This window comes from Hibiscus syriacus, unplaced genomic scaffold (genome assembly GCF_006381635.1).
Source record: "Hibiscus syriacus cultivar Baekdansim isolate YM2019G1 unplaced genomic scaffold, ASM638163v2 tig00110933_pilon, whole genome shotgun sequence".
NCBI lineage: Eukaryota > Viridiplantae > Streptophyta > Magnoliopsida > Malvales > Malvaceae > Hibiscus > Hibiscus syriacus.
In genome coordinates, this window is record NW_024062919.1 from 1,128,666 (window position 1) to 1,156,656 (window position 27,991).

General features: G+C 34.2%; 2 protein-coding genes and 2 pseudogenes across 2 annotated transcripts; 2 read left to right on the forward strand and 2 right to left on the reverse strand.

The window, feature by feature from the left end:
- The first annotated feature begins 10,085 nt into the window (after positions 1-10,085).
- Positions 10,086-11,836, forward strand: LOC120146978. Its single transcript, XM_039160457.1, has 2 exons — positions 10,086-10,969; positions 11,130-11,836. The coding sequence occupies exons 1-2, from the start codon at positions 10,107-10,109 to the stop codon at positions 11,767-11,769; spliced, it is 1,503 nt and encodes a 500-aa protein (XP_039016388.1). The 5' UTR covers positions 10,086-10,106; the 3' UTR covers positions 11,770-11,836.
- A 2,033-nt stretch (positions 11,837-13,869) lies between these two features.
- On the forward strand, positions 13,870-17,705 carry LOC120146979 (annotated as a pseudogene).
- Positions 17,706-20,006: 2,301 nt separating this feature from the next.
- On the reverse strand, positions 20,007-22,607 carry LOC120147091 (annotated as a pseudogene).
- Positions 22,608-24,571: 1,964 nt separating this feature from the next.
- Positions 24,572-27,884, reverse strand: LOC120147093 (cation/H(+) antiporter 4-like). The gene is made up of 3 exons (XM_039160544.1): positions 27,648-27,884; positions 25,945-26,952; positions 24,572-25,837 (listed from the first exon to the last, which is right to left on the reverse strand). Exons 1-3 carry the CDS (start codon positions 27,882-27,884, stop codon positions 24,731-24,733), a joined length of 2,352 nt encoding a protein of 783 aa, XP_039016475.1. The 3' UTR covers positions 24,572-24,730.
- Between the last annotated feature and the right edge of the window lie 107 nt (positions 27,885-27,991).

A 27,991-nucleotide genomic window follows, 5' to 3' on the forward strand; every position in this document is an offset into this window, starting at 1 on the left:
GTTGAAGACCAGCTGGTTCTTAATACACGAACAGAATTTTATTAAGACCAGCTGGTTCTTTGTACATTGTAAACGAGCCCCACTACCCAAAAAAAATCAATTAATAATTGATTATTGTTGAATTCACGACCAGAATTCAGATAATATAGTCGTTTCATTTCATCAAGTGTGTTGGGAACTGTCCAAGCACATGCTAACCTAAATGTGAGCTATCCAAGAATTGTTTATGGCCGTGTTGGGAACTGACAAAAGAAAGTTGATCGAAGCATTCCAAAACTGAGGAATCGATCGAAGCATTCCAAAACTGAGGAATCGATCGAAGCATTCCAAATGCTTGCGTCTGTGTGTTGGTGAACTTTGACTATACTTTCATGTCTCGGTTCCTACGATCGAATAGTACATTTCCCCTTTGGTGAGTTTGTTTATGAGTTTGTTTATCATTAAATAAATATTCCTTTAATTTTTTGTTTATATTGTCACTTGTATTTTCAGATATGTCTAGTGAACCACAAAGTTCTTCAATACCCATTGGTGTTTCAAGAGTTGAAGAGTTTTTTGTGAATGTTGATGATGAACATAACAAAGAAGAGTGCAATATAGAAGCTTCTGAACCTACTGTTGACAGCACAACAAAAGAAGTTGAGGTTGAAAATCCTTTCAAAGCCTTTAAGAGACCAAGAAGATCAAAGGTGTGGGATGATTTCTTTGAACCTGAAATCATAAACGAACAAAGTAAAGTAAGGTGTAAGTATTGCAAACATCCTCTTTCTGTCTTGAAATCTAAGAGCACTACTCATTTGAAAATTGCTTGAAATTTTGAAAAACATCCTCTTTCAGAAAGGTATTCCCTAGATATGCTTTGCATGATCATTCTTATAAGCATTGTCTTGATGATGATGAGTGGGGGAAAATTGAAAAACTGCTTGAAATTTTGAAAGTGTTTAAAGCCACTACTAACATTATATCAGGCTCTGAATATCCAACTTCTAACATGTTTCTTGGAGAGGTGCAAAGAATTAAAGTGTTGTTGGATTCAAAATTTGAGTCTACAGATGATTTTGTTAAGAATATGGTTGGTAACATGAAAGAGAGGTTTGACAAGTATTGGGGTGAATGCAATTTGTTAATGGCAATAGGTTCAGTATTAGATCCTAGATTGAAAATGAGGGATGTAGAAATTGCATTTCCCAAAATGTTTCCATCACATTTAGTTAGGGAGAACATTAGTAAGGTCAAAGACATCATGTATAAACTTTTTGATGAATATTTGACGATGCATTCTTCATCTTGTAATGTAGAAGAAAGTGAAGAACATGCATTTTCTATGGATGTTCATGGAGGTGATGTTACATCTAGTGGTTTGTATGAGTTTTTGCAAGACGTTTTTAGTGGAGAAACATTTGTACCGCGTGTGAAGTTTGAACTTGATTCATATTTGGATGAGGGGTGCATCTTTAGTCAAGATGTGAAATTTGATGTCATTGCTTGGTGGAAGGAGAAGTCAAACAAATTTCGTATTTTATCTAGGATAGCAGTAAATGTATTGGCTGTTCCTATTACTACTGTGGCTTCTGAAGCCACATTTAGTGCTGAAAGTCGTGTAATAGATCCTTATAGGTCTTCCCTTACTCCATAAATAGTTCAAATGTTGATGTGTGCAGGTGATTAGTGTAGATCCCTTCATGGAGTGAAAAGAAAGAATAAGGTAAATGTATTTTCTTATAACAAAGTTTGTTTACTTTTTTAAATATATGTAGACTTATTTGAGTTTTTAAATTATTGCAGAATGATGACAAACAACCGAAATAAATTATTATATCAATACATTTGAAAGAATCGATAATGTGACAAATTAAAAGGTTTAATATTTGAATTTGTTAATCTTGTATTTTTTTACTTCATATTTGTAATGATTTCATGTTTTTTATAGAATATTTTTTATTATATATTATCTTTTACTCTTTTTTATAAGTGCTATGTATGGAAGCTTGGGCATGTTATTGTTATTTTTTTTTTTGTGAATTTGGGTTTTGTGGTACATGAACATGTAGATTGGAATATTTTGTTGTTGAATTTCCTGTTTTCTATGGAAGATTAGCCTTTGTATTTTGAGTTTTGAAACACTACTTTTATGGCAATTGGCAAAAGTTGTTGTTTTGCTTTGGTATGCATCCTTTAAAGTTTATGAAATGAGTTCATATTATCATAAAAAATGTATTGATGATAGAAGGAACAAGGGAAAATTATTTATATATTTTAAATGTAATATAAGATTTTTGTAGATTCAAATTCGAGTTCGAGTTCGAGCTTCAATCGAGCTCATAATTTTTTTTAGTTCGAGCCTTTTCGAGTTCAAGTCGAGTTTCAATATTATCTTTCGAGTTCGAGTCGAGCTTGAAAATTTTAGGCTCGCGAGTTTTTGAGTCGAGTCAAGTTTACATTTAAAGTTTTTGAGTTCGAGTCGAGCTCGACTCAGCTCGTTTACACCCCTAGTCGGTGCGATGAAGAACTTCAAGTGTGCATGTTATGGGCATCCACCCTTCAACCCTAATAGTGGGTTGGATCTTGAAGCATACAACTTGCATGTTTGTAATTTGAGAGGGTGACATTGATTTGTCCATGTTAGGAGAGTGTGTGAGACACTATGACTGTAAATGAGACGAGACAGATCACGAGTTAAACAAGGTCGACTCAATCAGTGTTTGATAAATACTCGGATCGAATGGACTCGACTCGAATTTTTAACGAGCCAAAACAAGCTACTTGACACTCAACTCGAGTTAAACAAGATCGACTCGATCAATGTTCGATAAATACTTGGATCGAATGGACTCGACTCGAATTCTTAACGAGCCAAAACAAGCTACTTGATACTCGACTCGAAAAGCTCGTGAGTAACTCGAAAATATAATATATTAAGATTTTATTTTTAAGGCTTCAATCTAGTTAAGTTTAAGATTTTTTTTTATTTCGAGCCTGTCGAAACGATTTTTTTTCTTAAAAGTGAGATTTTGAAAACCACATTAAAAAAATGTGATTTAAAAGACCTCTCATTTCAAAAAATTTTGGATTTCATTTACGATCGAAAGATATGGTTCAAAGAGTCGCTACTAATCTTTGATTAGGGTGTGATTGGGCACCCAAAAACGCTTTGTCATTTTAAATAAAAATTAATTTTAATTAAAACAACAAATTGAGGTATGCGTTACCAAAAAATGAGTTCGGGAGTCGGTTACGTGTGGGGAAGAATTAGCACTCCCACAACGCCCTAAATCGGTACCTAGTCGATTAATTAACGTCTTTGCAATGAAATTTACAAATTCGACTTTAATTTGACTTTTGATCCCATAAAACAAATATGTAAATTTAAAAACATTCAAAAGCACTAAAATAAATTAAATTAAAATTACCGAGTCGTTTTAGAAAGATAAAGAATATTCGGTTATTTACAAATATCAAGACCAGATCTTAAAAGCTATAACAACCTTTTCTCGATAAATTTAAATAGCCGAACATTTCTTTTTCTTACATTCCCAAATTTTAAAGTAATTGATCAATTTTTAGGCGTCACTAATGAGATACACTTTTATTTTAAAATCATTAAAAGCGGACCTCAAATGCGTTATGACAACTCACTTAAAACAATTTTAAATTAAAAGTGTATTACCCTTAATCTAATTATGTAATATGTCGAGTTATGCACATGAGGATGTCATACATATCATGCAAAAATGTCATGCGATTCACAATTAAATCATTTGCATACTTGTACATGTACGAAAACATATCAACAATGCAAAACAAATACGAGCAACTACTTAAAGAATACAATCCTAACAATGGACTAAATTAAAATAAATTCACATGACTTTACACACATTAAATCGTAAATGTAATTTAAAGACGAGAACACATTATATGCAAACTACTCTTGCTTAATATGCAAAATACTCATATCGCGTGTACATGCATGTAACTACAAGTTATAAATTTATTCACAAGATGCAAAATACTACTTACATGTCATTACGTGTACATATATATCTATATTATATTATACATCACACGCATATATAAGTGGAATATAGAAAGCCACCACATGCATTCAACACGCATTCATGAAATATAGACTTACACACACACATATATTTATATATAATATTTGAAGAAATTTTAAAATAATCTAACACAAAGGTTCAAAGTTAATGGAATTCACAGGTAATTATTCCACTTACTACACGCATATTAAGGCTAAACATTGTAATTTTAATGAATTTATATGTATATTATTCTATGTGAAATCTAAACCTAGTCTCACTTCTCCATTTTCACGATTTGCACTCCTCTCCCCTTGTCTCTCAACAAACAGCGGCGCTAAATAGAGCCCACAGTTCCTCCACGTTTGGCAGGCCACCATGTTGATGGCTTTCTTCACTCCGACCACTATAGGATTCGACCAGGTAAGTCCTCTCAGGTCATCACTCTAGCCTGCACTCTTTTTTATTTAAATCCCCCAATCTAGAAACTAACCCCTAACTCATATGTAAGGTTTCCCGAGCAACTCTCAATGCTTCGGTCTCAACCCGGTGACTCAAATCGGTAAGCTTCTAACCTTTATTCTCGTTTCAAACAAAAATACACACACACATAAATCTCTGCTAGAAAATAAACAAAATGAAAGAAATACCTCCTAAATGCTTCATTTTTCTGGTTTTGTTCTTGTTAATACTTTCTATTTTTTGGTGTTGCTTTTGCTCGAGACAATGCTATGACCTTTGTTAATGATTGATGTTTTCCTTCGAATGGAACCGTGAAATTAAAAAAAATGAAAATTGCTTTCTTTTATTGCTTCCAAAAATGATGAACCAGAAAGTCTTTACAAAATTCCCCTTTTTTTAGTTATGTCTGTGTAATTTGTGATGGTTCCCCCCACTGATCCCTTTTGGTTGCCTTTTTGTTTCTTGTTTTTGGTCTCCCCTAAAAAACTGACCTTTTTCAGTTTTTTAATTCCCCCTATTTCCAGTGGTTAATTCCTTTGCACTCCTTTTCTTTTGTGTTGATGAATCCCCTTACTTTTTCTGTGTGTGTTTTTTTTTGTGTTGTCTCTCTTTCTCCCTTTTCTGTGTATCCTTGTTTCTGGTGGTTAATCCCAAATTTTTTATTAAAAAAACCCTTACAAACAGTTTTTCCGTTCTTATCACCCCTTTACAAACTATTTTTTAATGCAGTTTTCTTCCTCTCTTCTATAACTGTTATAACTGTTGCAGGTACGATTAAGCCGGTTTAGCAAGTGAGGCAGCTGGCAAGAGAGGCTTCCACGGTTGTTTGGGTGCATTTCGGGCTTGCTGTTCTTTGGGTCTTGTAACATGGTTTGGACTTAAACCCAAATTGAGTCATTGTAATGACCTAAAAAAATAACAATAGAATTAAATTAATATCTAATATTAATAATAATAAAAATAAAATAAAACAATAAAAATCCCGGACAAAACGCGTGTCTACATAGCCTTTTCGAGCTGCTCACGAGTTTCAGTTCAAGATTTCGAGTTCGAATTGAACTTAAAAATTTTAAGCTAGAGAGTTTTGGAGTTGAGTCGAACTCTATTTTAGAGTTTTCGAGTCGAGCCGAGCTCAGCAATACTCGAGCTCGACTCGACTTGTTTACACCAATAGGAGAGACATGCTTAAAGATGGAATTATATATTCACTTTGATATTTAATAGATAATATTTATTCGAAATTTTTTTAAATGTTAATAAATGTATATACCATATAGATGTAACTACTTAAACTCGAGACTTCTTAAAAGAACAACAGTCTCTTCTATAACTAATGTCGTACAATAAATTTTAAGCTTATTTTTTAATAATTTATTATAATTATAAAATAATATTTATTCATACAGACATAATTGTTTAAACCTAAAATTTAAAAAAAACAACATTCTCAGAATTACTAATGCTAGTCAATAGGTTCTTTAAGTCTATATATATATTTTTAAACTTACCATCTAAAAAAAGAGATATGTGTCCGTTAAGAATTTTTAACTAGTTTATAGATTATTTATTTAAGTCTATATTTTTAACGAAATTAAATTTAGATAAATATAATATCTGTCATTACATGCATGAATTCGACTAGACGCGTACACAATAATCAATGATGTACAGAGTAAAGAATATTTCTTTTAAGACTTTTATTTAATAATTGTGTAAATTATACGTTTAGTACTTAACAAAAAGAGATTTTTATGGGTAAATTATATTATTCATCACTCAACTATCTTATTCATCACTCAACTATCTTATCATTCCTATTTTGTTTATTAAAGTTTATTTTTTTTAATTTAATTATTTAACTTTCAAATTACTCCTAATTTAATCACTCTAACTTTCAAATTTATTTCTTTTATTTTAATTATATATCAAAAAAATAATAGTGAAAATTTTTCATGTCACAAAAATTATTAATAAGATAAATTAGAGTGATTAAAACATGAGCAATTTGAATGTTGAGTAGTTAAATGGAAAACTTTTAAATTTTAGTAACAAAAATAGAAGTGAGAAGATAGTTGAGTGGTAAATGATGTAATTTACTCATACTAAGTTTGTAACACCGAGATTCCAAAATGAAAAAAAAAGGTTAGATGTGATTTTAAAATAAATAAAAGTTTAAGTATTAAAACAAAATAAAATGGTTAGTTTAAGTATTAAACATGTAGTTTACCCTTAATAATAATGTAATATTCTCTTGTACATTTATTAGAGTTTTGATCGGAGAAGTTTAATATATGTGCGATTTTACCTAACAAACCTTTTACATTTTAAGGCCAATCATCAAATGTTCGAATATTATTTTAATAAGCTCTTATATTATTTTTGGCTTAGTGAATAAAAACTAATTAAATTCTCATAAAAGATTTACATTCAGGTAGTCTTTATATTTAAAATTTAATTATTAAACTTTTTTTATAATCGCGGGTATTCGATCTATTGATCAACTAATTTATATTAAATACTGTAGAGACAATGATGATCCTCCCAACATAATTTTATCTATTCGCAAACCCCCTAGTTTACCCTCCCAATCAATTATTTACCCTTAGCTCGGGCTATGCATATGCCTACCATAAAATTTGAATTTTCTTTGATTAATTATTTATTTTATTGATGTTGTCCATCTGAAAATTATTTGTATCTACTCATACGAAAATTTTATATTATTAATGGATATTTACCTACCCTCAAAAAATTTTATGGGTCTTCTACTAATTAATATATCTTATTATGATGATGATATGTGTCATTCAAGTAAAGAGTTTAATTAATTACTAAAGAGGTTAGTTCAATTAGCAAGCAGTTTGATATCGTTTAAGCAGATCTCGAGTTTAAATCTTTGTGTATGCAGAAAAATCTCATTGAGAGACTCACCCACTGAAGTCAGGTGTGTGATCCGGGTCGGTCTATCAAAAAGAAAAAAAAAAGAGTTTAATTAATTTTTTTTTTAAATTTTATTGATTTAATCGAGTGAAAAGTATAATATATATATAATTAAATATATTTAGAAAAATCAAAATCATTAATTTAGAAGATATATATAAAATTATATATATATATATAAATAAGAAAACTTATAAAATTTATAAGAGATATAAAAATAAAAAATATAACATTACATAAAATATTAAAAGAATTAAAAAGTATACTAAAGAAAATATTTGTTAAGTAATTAATTTTAAAGAGGTTAAAAACTTTCATGAAAACTAATGAGGGTTGTCACAAGTGGTTGGAGTTCATGAACTTAAACTCGTAAGATTAAGTTTGAAACTTACCACTGTCATTTTTGGTGGACAATCTATAAATTCTTATGTAAATCCTAATTGCGTCTTAGGTATGTCCTGACATTGTATTGGGAAACTATCCTTACCTAAATTTTTTTGTAAAAAAAAACCATGAAACCAATTTGGAGTTTTTCTATTTTATTTTATTTTTGTTTTTTGACAAGATAGTTTTTCTAATTTAAAATATATATTTATAGGGTTTAAATTTTCATTTGAGTTTACTCATTTGAAAAATAAAAGAGGTATATATTCTTTCCTACACGTTCCGAAATTCTAAATGTAATTTCTATATTCGAAAGCAATACTTTAGCTTTTCATTTTCACTATAGAGTCATCATTGAACCAATAATATTGATTGGAAAATTTTGCTTGCTTGGTATCATTATACTCTAAACGATTATAAAATAATATTTATTTAAAAAAATTAATCTACGACAATATTTATGATAAACATAACTGTTTAAATTTAGATCTTCTAGAAGAAAAAACATTTATTTTTATTATTATGATCATTTAATAAATTCATAAAAATATTAATTTAAAATAATTATTAGTATATTAATAAAGGTTTGTATTATTTAACTTGTTAATTGACATATGTCACAAATTTAATTTTATACACTTTCTTCCACTCATTTCATATCGAATAAATAGAAAATGGAATAATACATTAAAATATTATTATTCTTAGAGATTTTGAGTTCGATCAATTGTGCTTGTAATATGTGTACATTATTAATTGATTAAAAAAAATTCTAAACAGATACTACCTTATAATCACTTATATTATTAAAAACAAAATCAATAGAACAATAAATTAATAAAACCCTACATGTTCTCTCTTTTGTCTGTCTTGTATTATTTTTTCTTTACTTTTTTATATTTTTTTCATCATCTTAATGGTATTTATCTTAAATTGATCGTGGAGAGCTAATTTTTCTTTTTCTTTTATTTCCTTCCCCTTGAAATCTAAATCTAAGTTATGGTATTTTTATTTAATTAATATTTTTATTTTCGTATGAAAATGGTAACTAATTTTATATGTTATAATATACTATTTGATTATTTTTGTATCATTTTTTCTCGGGATTGAATTTGAGGTTACCTCTTTATATAATATTTATTTGATTACCATGTTGATTTATCCCTATTTTAGATCATTGAGTTGGATATTGATAGGATCTCATAATCATAAGAGATATGTTGCGATTAATTTATGCTAGTATTAATTTGTTAACGAGTCATTATTGTTATATGCATTTTTATGTTAGTATTGATGATGTTTATCCTTCATTGTCGATAATGATATTTATTTATGTATATTATTTGTCCAAGTTGTTTGATTGAGTTTTAATTATGGATGATCATGGGTTAGATCAGATCGAGTTTTTGGCTATCTGAATCCATCTTGAGTATAACATCCTTGATCCGATAATATATTTCAAAAAAACCCTAACACCTGAACCCGAACTTGATCCGATAATATATTTATTTATGTATATTTATTTATGTTTTAATTATGGATGATCATGGGTTAAGCATTTTTCACCTAAACCCGAACTTGATCCGATAATATATTTCAAAAAAACCCTAACACCTGAACCTGAATTTTCAAAAAAGAAAAACCAAACCTATCATATCAGAATGAGTCTGAACCCATCGAATTCAAGTTAATGTTCAATCCCTAATTTTAACTCTTTCATTATACGTCTTAATTCATACAGTTTAATGAGTGATTACTGATTATACTAATATTTATTTTATAAAATCCTTTTATAATATTTTTATGAGCCTAGGGTGATTACAATGTATTATTTGTTCGAAAGACTCTTAATCATTTGGTAATAAACGCTCGAACATTCCTGCAAATATAATACTCGAATTTGAAATCTCTAAAGACAACAATCATTTTTTAACAATTAAGTAATTTTAACTGTGCAACTTCCTTATAATTTTAGATATAAGCTCTTTATTCAATAAAAATAAGTGTTATTTTTAGCTAGAAAAAAAAACCTTGACCAACCCAGTGTTCAACATAAGGAATCTTGAAGGGACAAATTTCATCCAAACTTTTTAACAAGCGTTTGCTTTCTGAATACAAAAGTAGAGTTTTATATATTATTCCATCTAACCTAACCTTGCATGCATTGATTCCCTCAACTTTTGACTTTCCTTCCCCACAAGAATCTTAGTTTTTCAATAAAATGATCATCAATCTCATGAACTATCCATAACTTTCAAAAAAAAAAAAAACCAGCTTTCTTCAATGGCTTCCTGCTGCAATCCTGATATTTTCACCTGGCTTCAAAACCTTCCTCCAATTCATCAATGGAGAACAAATTCAGTGTCTATTTGCATATGTTCTTCATCGACGTCATTCCATCCATCACTCAACCTCTCCGTGACCAAAAACACGGAGAACTCGGCGTTTTCCGTCTCTGTTTTAGCCGATTTCAATCTCCCCATTCCTCTTTGGGCTTCGAAATCATTGAAAATGAACTCTAAAACGTCGAAACCATTCGAAGAAGAAACCATTTCTTGCCTTGTAATCAATGTAATCAAAGACGTTCTTAACTACGGTTCTAACATGAACAAGTACCCCACGATTCAAATCCCGAAACTCAACTCAATCTCGGGATTCAAACACGTCTTCAATCTCGCGTTTCTAACGCTTGCGCTCATGATTTGTATCTATGAAGCCCCGGCCGATCTCCGGTCGGCTTGTCTTGATAGTTTGAAGAATCAATTAACGAGTTGTCAATTGAGGGCGGCTTCGAAATCTTTGATGAGGTTGTTGGGATCAAACTTGGAGGAGCAATGGATGCGGTCTGTGAACCTTGCAATTACTAATTGGATCGCCGAGTTTCGAGTGACTAACCGCGGCAGGCTGACGATGAAGACGCCGTCTCCTTTGTATGCGTATGCCATTTCGAGGTTCGGATTATGGAAAGTTCAACTGTATTGCCCTATGATAGCCATGGATTTGGTGAATTCGAGCAACCCTTGCGCTGACGAGAGGCTCCTTTTCTCACTTAATTATCACCAGCTTGAAGGGGTTACTCAATTCAATTATAGGGTCATTGTGCAAGAAAAATGGATCGATGTGATGGTGAACATAGACAACATAAGGTAAGTTTATCTAAATTTTCATTAAATTCCGATCACTTCGTGTCAAATGCGAGTTTAGATCTAATTCGATCTATGATTATCGAGATTTGAACCTGTCATTGCTTCATTGCATGCACCCAAATTTGGTCATTATTTAAGTATATGGTCTGTTGTGCAACAGATGTGATGTAATCCGGATTGTAAACGAGACTCTAATGAACGAACGAGGAGTTGGGGTAGACGACAAGCATTTTCCGTCGCGAGTATCACTGCAGTTAACCCCGACGATCCAGTCCAACATAATAAGTGTCTCGGTAAGCAAGTCGTCGGACAACCCGACGAGAGAAATAGGAACAGAGAGAACCGTGGAGACCTCATTTGATCCTCCAAACTCTTTCTTGGGGCTGAAGGTATCCGCCGGCGAGACCATGACGATGAGCATGAAACCATGGAAGTTTGAGCAATCCGTTAAGGGCTACAGCGGGACGCTGAATTGGTTCCTCCACGACTATGTCGACGGCAGGGAAGTGGTGTCATCGAGACCATCCAAGTTCGCGTTGATTAACCCCAAGGCGTGGTTCAAAGATCGGTACTCGAGCGTTTACCGGCCTTTCACTAAGCAAGGAGGGGTGATCTTTGCAGGGGATGAGTATGGGGAAAGAATTTGGTGGAAAGTTGATAGGAGTGCTTTGGGGAAGACGATGGAATGGGAAATTAGAGGATGGATTTGGGTAACATATTGGCCTAATAAACACAGAACGTTTTATACTGAAACTAGGAGGCTTGAATTTAGAGAAATCCTTCATCTCAACATTTGTTAGCCAACTATAATATAAAATTTAATTTAATTATAAGTAATACATAACGATTTTGAGATTCGAATCTCAAAACTTATTATTATATTTTTCTTTGTATAAAAAATTATTTAATAGTTAAAATTAAATTAGTTATTGAGATATTTATCATTTATCACTTAAATTCATATCATGTTTGTATTAATTTATTAAATTATAATGATGTTTACATATTTAAATAACATTTGTTATTGTATGAATCAATTGACCTCGACGATTAAAGGAATGGTTGTTATTTTTATAGGTTTCAAGCTTGAGTTCTAACAACTTCAACATATTTAAATAACGATGGTTGTTATTGTTGATGTTTTTTTAGGAGGTGTTGGAATAGTTGATGTTGTTCGGGGTAGGAGGTAGTGGCATTCTTGATGTTGTTCATGTTAGACAAAATATTAATCTGAGAATTAAATAATAATAAAACAAATAAATATTATTATTGAATCAAGCGAAGCAAAATAAATACGAAATTAAAATTAAGAAACATGTAATCAGACATAGTTGGATAAACATAATAGGAATTTTTGTTAAGGCCTGTATGAATATAATTTTTTTTGTTGAGACATTTATGAATAGTTTTTTAAGATAAATTTATATCTCTTCGGTGTGAGTAATGTTGGCCGTCGATCTTCTAAGATATAACAACAAACGATCACAATAATAAGTATATCTGTAGTAATCAGTCGAACACAATCATGTATTTCTCTATCACCAGAAAGAACAAAATTGAAAGAAATTTTCTAAGTATTTTTCTATTCTGAAGTTCTAAGTTGTAACTTGTGTCCAATTTTATATCAACTTATTTATAATGGAGAGGAAATGAACTTAAAAGTTAATCTTTTGATGAAGAATTAAGACTATTTGATGAATGGATTCATTGAAAAGTTAACATGTGTAATTAAATGGATGTAACTTTAAACAAAAAAAAAAGTCTATTCATTAAATGAAATGACTTATTATAAATATCATCAATTTTATTCAATTAATATTTTATTTTCCAATATTTGAGGAGGAGGCAGTGGCGTTGTTGATGTTGTTCCAAGAGCTAAGAGGAGGTGGCATTATTAATGTTGTTCCAGGAGGAGGTGGTGGTGAAACTCGAAGTGGTGCTCCATTAAGTTCTATTTTTGACAGCGATGGGACTGGAGGTGGTGACAGAAGGCAAATGTGAAGGTGAAGGTGACCGTGGAAGCGGAAAAGGTGTTACAGCTGAAAGTAATGAAGGCAAATGTGACTCTGTCGCCATCGGTGTTGCATGTGCAACTTCTACATTTGGTTGCGACGTTAGGGGTGGGGGCAACGGTGGTCCTCTTGAGTCCTGATACTACACTTGGTTATAACAATGGTGGTGTCGGTTTCCGTTGGTAGATTACATTTGGAGGCAACAACGATGGTGCTTGTGGCGTTGGTGGTCCTCCTCATATTGCATTTGGCTGCAAGTATGGTGGTGCTAAGGATCTTATATCTACTCCGATATCTTTTGACAAACTTCGATGGTTGGGTTGGCGGTAAAACTTCAGCCAATGGTCTTGACGGTGGTGGTGAACGTGCTTCTATGTCAGTGTTCATATATGTTGATATCTTTGCTCGCTTTGATGGTGGTGTAAGTCTATGCTAAAAAAACTAAAATTACAATATATTTTTTAAAAATTATTATTCTATTAAAAATCTGTTTTTTATCATAAAAGTTTATAAATTTGTCATTTTTTTTAATTTTAATCTATAACATAAAATCATACGTATGTGTTTAGTAGCGTAAGCAATGAAACTTTAGTTAATGTTGATGTTGATAATGGTCACAATGGTGATGCTGACTGTGGCACCGGCTTATAGTTTTTGTTTTTTTTAAATGTTATATGAAATTGTTTTATTTTAATGAAAATTAAGCTCTTAATAATCTAAATCCAACGAATCAATAATATAAAAAATCATAACTAAACCCGTTTTAGCTAAACGTAAGAAACCACGGTTTAAGCTAAACGTAAGAAACCACTAGTGTAGTTTACCCAAAAATAAAACAAACTGACGTACAAGAAGACGATAATTTAAATATACATGCAGGTGATTACAATAATTTTTCCGCCACTGTTCGGCGAGCTTTGGGGCGGAGAAATTGAGGACAACGGCGGACATTTCGAATCTCTTCTCTCTCTCTCTCGCTCTTGAAAAGTACACTCTTTTTTTTTTCACCAACTGTTTAGCTATAGATCTTTATTCATTCTCTTTCTTTTCCAGTTTGCCTCACGATTTTCCCTCTATATTTCCTCTCTCTTTCTCTCTCTCTCATTGATTGTCGATTCCCATGACTGTCTCTTCCTCTTCCATTTCCAATGGAGTCCTATTCTGTTCTCGGATCATTTCACGGTAACTTCCTTTCTCTCATTTTCTCTCTTATTAGATTGATTTCTGTATTTTTTATTGAGTTCTTTTGGTTTGGTTTTATTGAACCATGAATAGAGAAATTTGTAATTAGGTCATAGATGTTTAATTTCATTCGGTGAAATCTGTTCTGGATCTAGTAAATTTTTTTTATTTTTTATTTTTACTTTTGATTTGTCATTGAGAAATATAAAATTAGCTTAAATTCCAGAGATCTGTCATTGGTCTTTTTTAATTTGAATAACAATTGCGGAAGTTAAGTTAGTCAGCTATGTGAATCTTTATTTCAAAAAATTTAGTGTTTTATTTTTACTGTTTATATTATTTATTGAAATGTTTTGAATCTTTTGAGATACTCTGTAGCATAGACTTAAATAGCTGTCTGCTATAGTAATAGTGGCCATTATATAATGCTTTTGGTGCCGTCCAAAACTGTGATTGCATGGCCGCAATATCCACAATAACACCTATTATATCCGTAATCGTGATAAAGGTAATGCAACCGCAATATAAGGGCCTGCTCTGTAGATTATATGGTTTGGCAACCATTTCGTATCTGTAGTTTTAATTTCTTTACATTAGCATAGTTGTGAGTTGTGACCTTAAAATTCATAAATTTTTTACACAAAATTTTGCGTATATGGTTTTATTTTCCACTAAAGCCCGCGCACTGCTCTTGAATTTTAGATTCTGTATTTGGTGTTTCACCAGCACATGGCTCACTTGAAAGGCCCGGCACAGTTCGTTTTTATTCCGGCAGCTGGCCTGCTTCAAGAAGATCATGTTTCCCAGGCTTGATATTTGGGGAGGAGAACCATTTTTCCAGAAAGCAAAATGTAACCCTAATATCATGTGTGAAGACACCGGAAGCAACTGTAACAGCCAAGTCAAATGGTGAGACTTAGGATGAAAAACTTTACTTGATGGTCCCTTATTGCATAAAGCTTGTTAAATATAGTTCAATTGCAGATCGAATCATGACACTGTTACTTTTGTATTTAAGCGTTTCTTCTGTTCAGAAATAGCTGATCTATACTGGTAGGAAAAAGGAAAATCTTCTTGTTTTGAATAACTAAAGCAAAATGGTTTTTAAAGTCATCTGTTTTGTGATTACATTACAACCTGAGGAATTTGTCTGATTTGCATCCTAAGGTTTAATAACTATTGATCCCACAGTTCAATCTGACCGCACCAAGAAAGGCTCATCAGAGAAGAAAACTTCACGGACTGCAACTTTTCCAAATGGATTTGAGGTGATTATAGAATCTTCAAATTGACCATATTTTCCATTCTTGCTTGTCATTCCTCCCTTCTTTATGAAAAGAGTTCGTTGGTGCAAAAAATTTGTTCATAAATGTTACCCTTTTCAGGATTTCATTTACATTTTGAGTCGGTTAATCATGTTTCTTTTATTCCAAACAACTTGATTGATGTAGTTTAGCTTGAGCATAATAATTTGTATCTGCCTCATTTGGAGAAAAAATTAGTATAAGTGCTGCCTGGTTTTGATCTTTATTCTCTTATTAGGTATAGCTGGAGTTTAACAAGTTTTTTTTACAACAGTACTGATATCAAGAATTCTATATTTTGAACATGAACAAAAACACCCACCTTTTAGGCAATACTTCATGCACTTTACAAAATCTACTAATCTAATAATCTTCTGTTTGCCAAACATTCTATATTGGGAATGTTTGTTTCTGTCTTTATGTTGCTCGTCTAGTTCGTACTATGTTTGTAGTTGTTTTCTTCTTGACAAGTCTTCTTTTGACCCATTTTTGATATTGTTGTCATCATTCATTGTAGCTTTTGCCCCTTTCATATTAATCAAAGAAAAAAATTCATTATTTTGAATATAATTTCCTAGCTATTAGCATTTTAATTCCTTAAACCGTCAGGCATTGGTACTGGAGGTATGTGATGAGACTGAGTTTGCTGAGTTGAAAATGAAGGTTGCTTCCTTTTCCCTTGTCATGTGATAGACTTGCATGCTTCTGCTAAATTCAGTCACAACTCAATGATTAATCTGTAAACATTTCGTAAAGATGTCTTAGTAATTATGAGAAAATCATAAGTGATGAAACCTTTCATGTCGATTATTTGACAATTGAATGGATGTAGAGCAGCTAATTATCCTACAGTATTTTCTATTCGGTTACCTTTTGCTTTATGCTAGATTGGAGACTTCAAAATGCATTTGAAGCGGAATGTTGGTGCCACAAAAGCTCCTTTGTCCAACATTTCACCTACGACAGCTCCACCAATCCCAACCAAACCAATGAACAAATCAGCTGCTGCCACCCCCTTCTCCTTCACCTCCGAAACCCTTTCCAGAGAAGGTTTCCCCATTCAAAAATACCGATTTCGAGAAGTCATCATCCAAGTTAGCTGCCTTGGAAGCTTCTGGATCTAATAACTATGTTTTCGTACCATCTCCTATTGTATGTTTTCTTCTATCAAGTGCAAAGCTTATATTTTTGTTTTCCATTTCGGAACACTGTAATGATCTTCACATTACTGCAGGTCCGCACATTCAGAAGGGGTCGACGTTAAAGGAAAGAAGCAACCTCCCATATGCAAAGAGGTATTATTTTCTTTCTTAATTGATGTCTTATAATCCAAAACATCATTCGATAGCAAATGAAGTGAACGCTGTTGTTTTCTTATTATGACCGTGTAACTTCAACTGGATTTTAATGATCCTCATAAATTGCAATAAAAAAATATTTAGGGTGATTTGATCAAAGAAGGACAAGTGATAGAATTCTTGGATCAATTTGGTACTGAACTTCCTGTTAAGGTGATTTCAAATTATTTCCGTTTGTTAGATAATAGTTTTTCCTTTTCAAGTAAGGTTAATGGTGATTGAGTGTGTTATTGATTTGTCGAACAGTCGGATGTTGCTGGGGAAGTCTTGAAGCTCCTCTTCGATGATGGAGGTATAACATTATCTGCATTTCATATTTAGTTCTATATCTTAATGTCTAGATTCGAGTCTATTTATAATGGTTCTATGGGTCTACTTGGTTTGATGTAATACCACATGAGAATTATATACCTAACCTAATCCTGAACAATAGTAACAACTGGTTTGATTCTTGAAACATTATGGCTGGTTCTAAAACAAGTCTGGTATGTGATCTGTTACCTTCGTTTCGACTGTTTGTGTTGCACAGATGGTGTCGGTTATGGAGATGCTCTCATTGCAGTCTTGCCATCGTTCCATCCCATCAAGTGATTTATGCTACTTTTTCTGCAGAGTTAATGTCCATTTTTCTAATCACACCCTTTCAATTGCTTCGTATTTTGACGGAGCAGCTTGCAATCATGCACAATCATGGCCGGTCATCTATAATCAATGGTTGCGCCCAGGAAATCATGGAATAATTGTTTAAGCATAACTATACATTGAGCATTACGCTTATCAATTGTATCAGTTAAAATCTATTTTTATTATTTTGATTTTTTTGTATAGTAAACTTGAAGACATTGTTGCAATCCTATGAGGTTATCATGTTTGTTGCAAATATACATTAGCTTATACTTGTCTAACTCTAGTTTTAATCAAGGTATGAGCTTCTAAAATACATTCTAAGCTTGTTTAAAACCTTTCCTATATATATAACCGATCATTTCCCTCGTTGGCTTGTCGATATTCATTGATCCCATCATTATCATGCTTTATGTCTTTAGAGTTTGTCTCCAGAAACGAGTAAACGAATGATCTTTAGATGAACATGTTCATTTTTCTCCATTTGGCAACCGTAAGCTAATGATTTCAGTTCATCGGGGCCATCAAGGTCAAGGACAGTGATGTCTGAACTGAAATGGAACCGCTTAAGGTTCCCCTATGGATCAGGATTCCGACAGAACATGGTGCCTTTTCTAGGACATTCAAGTTCACGTACCTTCATTGCGTGCCTCGTATTGGATCAGGGAATTGAGTACTTGGTCCGCTACTGATGACGTTTTTCAGTTGTGGTTGGTGCCCTACGAGGACCGGGGTTGATCTTCCCGTGAGTTCAAGCAGGACCATAGCCGTGACAGCAACGGAGCTAACCCGAGACTAAGGGTGTATAATGAACCCACCCTCCTTCCAAAGGTCGATGAAAGTAAGTTCAATAATGCCTCTTTGAGGGGTAAATTGAAGAACAAAGATGGTAGCATTAAATCTATAAGCTTGACCACAAAAGCAAAGACGACTATGATTCCAACAGAGTAACGTGTCCCAAAATCGATGCTGAAGACATTCGTTTGCAGGCCGCTGATAGTGCAGTAGGCCGGATAGAAAAAGGATAACCCGAGACTTTCTAGCTTCTACAATATAGCTGCGCCTAAAGGCGGTGGGACGAAGAATAAAATAGTTGGGAGGAAGAAACAAATGGTTGTAGAGGACTGAAAACACGATGGGAACGGAATTTCTGTGATAGAGAAAAGAACCGAAATCATCGAATGGCCGATCAAATAGCAAAACATAGAGGAAGAGAGAGTGATTCGATCGACATCGGTGTTGAGAATCTTGAGCTCATCTAGCAGTGTAGAAATTACAGGGAAAGCTGTTAAAGATTGTGATGAAGCAATAAGTAATAATGTGTTCTTGAGGTTGGTACTCATGGTGATCGACATCTCTAAGACAAACGCAAGCACAGCCGGCAAATTCATTGTAATGATGAGAACGGAAGTGCCGATGACCGCAAGAAATTTTCCCGGATGGGCCATCAGGGAAGGGTCCATCTTTACTCCGATTTTGAACAACATAAAGTCAAATCCGGAGAATACTTCCATTACCATTCGACTTCTTAAACTCATGAACAAGTTCGCATTCTCTAACATAATTCCCTACGTCCGTCTCTGCTCACAATCATCACCATACTCACCAGATCAAACTCATGAACAAACCAATACCAAAGGTCCAAAACTAAATATACCCTGAACCAAATCACTGTTGAATGTCAACTTAACCTCATGGTTCGTATCCTACACTGAAACCAAGAAAAATGCAACAAATAATAGGAAGAGAAATCATAATAGAAGAGAGAAAGAATAAAATAAACAAAAAAATCATCAAGATTCATTCTAAGAGTGATTAGAGGTAATTAGAGTGTTTTCTCACCGATCCGAACAGTAAATCAAGAAAAAAATTATATTTAAACATTTAAAAAAATATCTAAATAATATAGGATTTAAAAATATCATCAAAGTTAATGATTTTGAGCTATAAAATATAGATTTTGAACTTGATTAAACTCGTACTAGTAGAATAATTAAAATAAGTTTTAGATATCCAAATTTCTTTGTCAGTTGTTTACTTCTAAACTACTCGGGATCTCAATATCTAAGTATTCATTTAACTATGTACTAATCAAATTTTTTGACAACTCAAAATCAACAATTTTAGTCTTAACATTTGATCAAAAGAATTAAGTACCAAAATGAGAAAACATGTAAAATTTGAGGGGTAATTTGTCAATTAAACCCCTTACAACTTACTACTAATATATATATTGATCAGACCCTTACAAATTACTAATACAAAGGCATGCAAATGGTGACTATGAATAAATACAGGACCTCTGAATCTATTGGTAATATACATTACTACAACTCTTACAAGTTTTCTGCAGAAACTAATATCACAACGCCCCAATATAACCATTAGCACATGAAGAAGCCCCCATAAAAACCAAGGCTAATCTCGCAATCCGAACCCAATGGCATTTTCTTGGTCTTGTTGGGATAACACTGATCAAAGGAGGATACACTTTGGGGTCACTTGCCCCATTTAAAGCAATGATCTTTCCCATTAGGACCTGCAAGAGGGTAAGCAGCCCTTCAATTCTGTGACTGAATAGCTAAAGTTTCACTCATTTTCCAATGACCTGTTGTTGAACCACAAAGACAGAGACTGGTTTAGAGATCCCTGTTGAAGCTAGCATGTCTCCGATTGGCCCGAGCTCCGGCAAATCAGTCCATGCTGATAGACCTTCAAGGAGTGGTGATTCGGATTTCGCGTGTCGTCCGACTAGGATGAGATCATAGTTTGCATCCAATACAGACCCAACAAGCACGGATGTATCTGCCCCATGTCTTACTATCTCTTCCTTGTACAAAACATTCCCATTCTCCTTGCTTTGGTGTTTTATTTCTCTGAAGCATTCGTCATCTAACATAGCTTCCCATCCTTTGTGGCTGGACTTGTCGTCCTCTTTGAACCGTACGATGGTTAGGTAAACGGAAGGCCATCCTTTCATCCTTCTTGCAATGGAAAGAGCTTCTCTATCATCCTTGCCTCACAAGTAAAGCACACATACATGGTATGTGCATGAATTATCAGTGATCGATGAGGTACGAGCTTGGTCACGATCGATTAGGATGCCTACAGAACAAGGGGCCTTGTTCATGACTTTAGTGTTGAATGCCCTCAATTCTTTCGAATCCGAGATTAGGCTCCCTTTCCTGTTCCATTTCCTATGGAATGGAAGTGTGATCAATTCTACTGCATTGTCAAAGGCAACCCAACAGACGTCTTCATGCATCAGTGAGGGAGGCGATATCGCCGTGTAAACTTGCACTTGAGTTGGCTTAGTACATTGGGACTTGAAGTATTTGAAAACATCGATGATCGGTTTCCAGCGGCCACCATCGGAAGAACTCTTTTGGCCTAATTGGTGATTAAGGAGGAGAGGACTCGATCCACCAACAAGTTCTTCCAAGTAAAGCCCGAAAACCGATAAGGGAGTCCCGTCAGTAGGATTTGAAAGCTGAAGTAGCTTGATTGCAGACAATGCATCGTCTTGCCGATGTGCGCAGGCAAGAATTCGAGCACCCTCATTTAGAGAAGAGTTCAAGACGGTTCGTTTCTGGTAACCGCTGTATGTCTTTGATGGATCATGAAGCAATCTGGCAAGTATCGGCACAAGTGATGCGAAAAAGAACACTATCAATACGCCCCAGGTGAATTCTTGAGGCACAGCGGACTGAAATCAAGAATAACAAAGAGATATATAAGAAAAACAGACTTGTCTTGTGAGCAAAGAAAGGGTTAGTTAAGAACAAATGCTTCAAAGGGATTCCGAGGTCGAGTACCAGCTTGTCCGCAGTCGTCGCGAACGTCCCTAATTCGGTAATGCCTTTGGAACTCAACATCAGTGACAATGCAATGGCATCCTTTAAGGGAACTTTGAAACAAATTGCTGGAATGAACCCACAGGAGGTCTTAAACAAAAAACCTAAAGTGCATACGAAGATGATCCAATAAGGTGGTTGTCGGTTGAGTTCCCATAGATCCGATTTGTATCCGCAATAAGTCGACATAAGCGGCAGCATCCAACCCGATACAATGGTGTCGAGTTTCTCAATCAGAGTTGAAGCTAAGGGATGCCCTGTTGGCACTGTCAAGCCTAGTATAAAAGGGCCATACATGTATTGAAGTCCAGTATTTTCACCAACTATTGCAACAACTAGTAATGCTATAATCACAAAGAAGAGGTAAGAATCTTTGACAGGCTTCCCTTCCGGAGTTCTTCTGATGATCCAGTATATCATTTGTCGTAAGACCGTTACGATGAACAGAATCAACGTGATGATGAGAAAAATCGACTTCATCGCTACATGGGGCGATGCCAATCTCGTTAGCTGCACGAATTTATCCAAATTCACGATGACTACACTTATTAAGTCGCTAATCAAGGCCGATGACAGAGTGAGGTGTCCCAATTCGGAGTTGATGATCTTGAGATGCATCAAAAGGATGGCCACCACCGGAAACGGTGTCAACATCAATACGCCGGTGAAAAGCGCGACACGTTCCAGGTAAACTTCGTCGATCTTGTCGACGTTTAAGCTTATTTCTTTCGCGGTGTGGACGCCGAGTAAGAGGGGGAATACGATCACCAATGAGCCTATAGTCCATTCCCTTTTCCCGGATTTCCTGATCAGGTTCACATCCATCTTGACACCGATCAAGAACATGAAGAACAAATATCCGAACCGCGTCATCGTAGCGAGGACTTTCACCGACTGTCGGGGGAACAAAACCGACGATATGTTGGGAAAGAACCGGCCGAGAACCGACGGTCCGAGAATTATACCTGCCTGCCATTTGTACAACATTCCAACATCATTAACACTAAATTCCAAACATGTTTTACGTCAGGGAAAAAAAACAAACAAGAGTCAAACCCCATTGTTGTTACCAGAACTTCGGACGTAAGACGAGGCAAATATAATCGCCGGAGAACGAGGTGGAAGACGGTGGCGAGGATGAAAATAATAGCTAATTGGAGCTGTAAAATGATGAGGTGATGTTTGAAAATATTGTCATCACCTTTCTGGTTAAACAATCCTTCGGAAGTAACTGGAATGACTTTCCAGCAGGATCCATCGACCTTGTATTTAGGATCCAATTCATCGATAAACGAATCAGCCATGGCTCGTTTCTTGCTTCTGAATTGATAATCATTAACCCTTTTTGTTTTGGAAAACAATGGAGGAGTTAAATTTGGAGAGAATTGGATGGAAATATTTGGAAGAATACGAAGAATACGGCGAGTGCCCTTTGGGATTAATGGAGCTTACGATTTTTCATTTTGCACTGACCAACTGTTTTGTTTCTATTATTATTATTATTATTATCTATATGGAAACCCATTGTGATAATTAGGGATGAGAATGGTTGAGTTTGATCGAATTTTCAGTCAACTTAATCTTACTTGATAAAAATTATATTTTTTATTTGAAATATGACTCGATCTGGATTTACGACGATTTTATCTTACCCGAAACTCGACATGTCTTTGAGATAAAACTCAAACTCAACTACATCTAACCTGACACACATATTTATATATATATTTATATATATATAAAAGATTTTAAATTTTATTTGATAAAACTAAAAATCTAATTGAAAAAATAATAATATATAGAGGTGTATTATTAAAATTATCCCTAAATATATATAAGGTCTGATTACATTAATTTTTGGTCATGTCAGGTATTTTTCACCTTAAATTCGAATCTGACTCGACCCAAACTCATAATCGAAAAACCTATTTTTAATATAAAAAAATCAACTCAATAGAGTCAGATCAAATCGAAACTCATCAAATTTGGGTCTCATGGGCATCCCTAGCGATAACATCACATTTGGTATTTAGTTTTTTAAAAATTATTCAATAGGGTATCTATATTCTGTCAATATGTATATTATAGTACCTGAATTATTTTTTCGTTTATCATTATGGTACCTAGGTTAACGACATTAGTAAATATTTTTATTAAAATTATTTTTTGATTAATTTAAAGTGATTATAAGATAACATTTACTCTAAAATTTTTTAATCATTTAACAATAAAAATTCAAACACTCTTATAGTCTGGTGCTCGAACCTAAAACCTTTAAGAATAATAAATTAATTTAAAATATGTACATAAATATCAAATTAATCATTATTTGCATGTCCTATAATAATAAACAAAATGATAATTTTAATTTAAAACAACTCATTTAATTTAAGACATGTTCGAGTAGGTTTTTTCATTGTATCGTATTCAATAAAACCTAGAGAAAGTAGAGTAATAAGTCGATATAAGAGAAAACAAAAAGGAGGGGAAAGGATGAAAAATCGGAGTTTAACTCAAATATTTAAAGAATTATTTTAAATTATGATTAAATTTAAATAAAATATATAAATTTTAAAGACTAAAATAATTTTAATATCATGTCACATCGTCGTTTTCGTTTAATTGATAACTAAAATTAATTTTAGGCGACTAAGAAAAAAAGTTATAACATAAATGATCATTTATGTAAAAAAATAATAATATGATAACTAAAATTAAGTCGCTTCATCACTTATGTACATGTAACATGTAATACACTATCACTTTAAACACATATGACTTATCATGTAGAATATGATCGCAAAGAAAATGTGTGATAAGGGATCCATTGTAAGCAAATTTGAAGGGTATCCACAAGTTATCATCAGTAGCTCAACAAATGCTATGGCCTAAACGTTTCAAGGCCGAGACGAAGAAATAGGACTGGAGAAGATTATCTTGGTGCATATCTCTTTTTTGTCTAAAAGAAACGGCACGAAAATTATTTGTTAACTCACGATCAATACCTTAAAATTATAGGTTTAAAATGCAAAAAAATAATAGTAAATTCTAAAAAATATTTTTAAAATTATAGAAAGTTATATTAGAAACTCAAGAGGTATGAAATTACAAATTTAGATATAAAATTAGATCATCAGGTGAAAAATATAAAGAAAATATCTTGTATCGTTCTTCATCTGGATTTAAGATAATATACTTTACTACCACAATTCTTACACGTATATGCAAAAAAATTAATATCCTAAAGTTTAGATATCAATTACTAGGGTACATATGCATAACGTACGATAATGTTGGTGTTTATCTGAATCCAATGGCATGTTCTTGGTCTCTTTGGATCACTTGCCCATTTAAAGCAATATTGATCTTTGCATGAAAGAATGCATCCAGCCCTTCAATTCTCTCACGGAAAAGAGTGATGTTTCACTCAATTTCCAAGCACCTGTTGTTGCACCACAAACACAGAAACTGTTTTACTGATCTCTGAAGAAGCTAGCATATCTCCGATGGCCCCGAGCTCTGGCAAATCTACCCATGCCGATAAGCCTTCCACGAGCGGCGAGGAAGAGTCCGAGTGTCGTCCCACTAAGATAAGATCATAGTTTTCGTCCAACAGGGAACCAACAATCAATGATGTGTCTGCCCCATGTCTTGCTATCTCTTCCTTGTAGAAAACATTGTTGTTCTCCCTGCTTTGGTGTTTTATATCTCTCAAGCACTCCTCATCTAACATAGCTTCCCATCCCTGTTGAGCATCGTCCTCTTTGCACCGAATGACGGTTAGGTAAACCGAAGGCCATCCTTTCATCCTTCGTCCGATGGCAAGAGCCTCTCGGTCATCCTTGCCTCCCAAGTAAAGCACGCATACACGATACGTGGATGATTTGTCCGCCATTGGTAACCAACGGGATCGGTCACGATCTACTAGAATGCCTACTGAACAAGGTGCCTTGTTCATTACTCTAATGTTGAAGGCCCTCAATTCTTTGGAATCAGCTATTATCTTCCCTTTCCTGTTCCTTTTCCTATGGAATGGAAGTATTATTAATGCTACTGAATTTTGAAAGGAAACCCAGCAAACGTCTTCATGCATTAGTGATTGAGGTGATATTGCTGTGTAAACTTGAACTTGTGTTGGTTTACTGCATTGGTTCTTAAAGTGATTGAAAACGTCGATGATCGGTTGCCAGTGACCACCTTCGGAACAACTCTTTTGGCCTAATTGGTGATTAAGGAGGAGTGGACTCGATCCACCGACCAGTTCTTCCAAGTAAAGCCCGAAAACCGACAGGGGAGTCCCTATGAATGGATTTGTAAGTTGAAGTAGCTTGATTGCAGACAATGCATCATCTTTCCTATGTGCACAGGCCAGCACTCGGACACCCTCGTTTAGAGACGAGTTCAAGACGGTTCGTTTCTGGTAACCTCTGTATGTCTTTGATGGATCATAAAGCTTTCTGGTAACTATTGGCACAAGTGCTGCGTAAAACGATACAGACAATACGGCCCAGGAGAATTCTTGAGGGTCAATATCCTGAAATTAAGGGCAACAAAGAGAGATATAAACAAAACAGCCTTGGCTTATGACCAAGTAAAAGGACAGATTAAAAAAGTGATTCGAAGAGATTCTGGATCGAGTACCGTCTTGTCTACATTCGTGGCAAAACAACCTAATTCTATTATGCCTTTGGATGTTAACATCAGTGCCATTGCAGTGGCATCCTTCAGAGGCACTTTCAAACAAATTGCAGAGATGAACCCACATGCCATCTTAAACAAAACTCCGAAAGTAACCGTAAAAACTATCCAAGCAGGCGGTCGTCTTTTGAGTACCCACAAATCCGATCTGAATCCGCAATAAGTCGACATAAGTGGAAGCATCCAACCTGCTACAATGGTGTCTAGTTTCTCTATCAGTGTTGAAGCCAAGGGATGCCCTGTTGGCACTGTCAAGCCTAGTATAAATGGACCATACATGTATTGAAGTCCAGCATTTTCACCAGCAACTGCAACAACTAGTAACGCTATAATAACAAAGAAGAGGTAAGCATCTTTGACCGGCTTCCCTTCCGGTGTTCGTCGGATGATCCAGTATATCATCCCTCGTAAAATCATCACGACAAACATGATGAGGACGATAACGAGGAACGTCGACTTGAGAGCGACACGGTCCGACGCCAATTTACTTAGCTTGTCCATTTTATCCAAATTGACAATCACTACACTTATTAAGTCACTAATCAACGCTGATGACAGAGTAAGGTTTCCCAACTCGGAGTTGATGATCTTGAGATGCATTAGGAGAATGGCCACCACTGGAAATGAAGTTAACATGAACAAGCCTGCGAAAAGAGAAACCCATTGCTGGGCATCTTCTTCGACCTTGTCCACCTTTAAGCTAATGGTTTGGGCAGCGGAAACAATGAACAGAATGGGGAAGATGATAACAATGGAGCCTATAGTCCATTCCCTTCTACCAGATTTCCTTACAAGGTTCACATCCATCTTCACACCGATCAAGAACATGAAAAACAAGTACCCGAACCGTGTCAACGTCGACAGGACTTTCACCGCATGTCGGGAGAACAAGGTGGCCGAAACATCCGGAAGGTACCGGCCGAGTATCGTCGGACCGAGAATCACACCTGACTGCCATTTGCACAACATTCAAACATGAAACATCCTTCAGTTTGGTCCTTTTGGGACAAAACAAAACGACGTAAAAACATGCTACATATGTGATATTAAGGGTGTAAATCAATCAAACTTGAACAACATAACTTTTTTCGTGTTTGTTGGTTTATTTTTTAAAGTGTTCATGTTCAATTCGTTAAATTTTCATTATCATGTTCATGTTTATTTATTTATTTTTTAAAAGTGTTCGTATTCGTTCGTTTAACGTTCCCGAACATATTTATTTAATGTTCACAAACATATTCATTCAACGTTTGCGAGTATATTTGTTTATGTTGACAACAAACACTTTTTACCATTTTATTTATGAGTCAAAACAAATAATGAAATTATGCCATTAGTCCTTAAGTACCTTAGATTTCATAGTTTAAACTCAAAAAAATTTATTTTATGTTCAATGTACTCATTATCTTCACTAATATTTAAAATATAAAAAATAAAAAGGAAATGAAAAAGTAAACAAACTTATAAACAATTTGATAAAGAACCAATAAACGGGTATGTTTGTGAATATACCGAACACATTTTCGTTTGTATTTGTTAGTTTATTAAATGAACATAAAATTTTGTTCATACTCATTTATTTAGTTTAATAAACGGATATTATACGAACAATCTATGTGATATGTGCAAGGAACAAAGGGGAATACCAGGACTTCTGAGATGAGACGAGGCAAATAGAAGTGCCTTAGACAGAGGTGAATGGTGGTGGCAAGGATGAAGATGAGAGCCAACTGCAGTTGCAGAAGAATGAGCTGATGTTTGAAAATGCTTTCACCTTCTTTCTCGTTGAAGAATCCGTCGGAGATGACCGGAATGAATTTCCAACATGATCCGTCGATCCGGTATCTGGGATCCAAATCATGGTCAGCAGATGAATCAGCCATTGGGGTTTGCCTCAACGATCATTTCACAAAAGCTTTATTGTTTATACTCTGATACAATGGAGGAAGAGGGTGGATGAAAACATTAGAGGAAGACGAAGAATACGGAG

Excerpts from the sequence above, each read along its gene's own strand:
- LOC120146978 (XM_039160457.1), top strand. The coding sequence starts at position 10,107 with ATGGCTTCCTGCTGCAATCCTGATATTTTCACCTGGCTTCAAAACCTT. Across the intron at positions 10,970-11,129 it reads GTGAACATAGACAACATAAG|ATGTGATGTAATCCGGATTG; the intron begins GTAAGTTTATCT and ends GTTGTGCAACAG.
- LOC120147093 (XM_039160544.1), bottom strand. The coding sequence starts at position 27,884 with ATGGCTGATTCATCTGCTGACCATGATTTGGATCCCAGATACCGGATC. Across the intron at positions 26,953-27,647 it reads GTCTCATCTCAGAAGTCCTG|TCAGGTGTGATTCTCGGTCC; the intron begins GTATTCCCCTTT and ends TGCAAATGGCAG. Across the intron at positions 25,838-25,944 it reads CCACGAATGTAGACAAGACG|GATATTGACCCTCAAGAATT; the intron begins GTACTCGATCCA and ends CCTTAATTTCAG.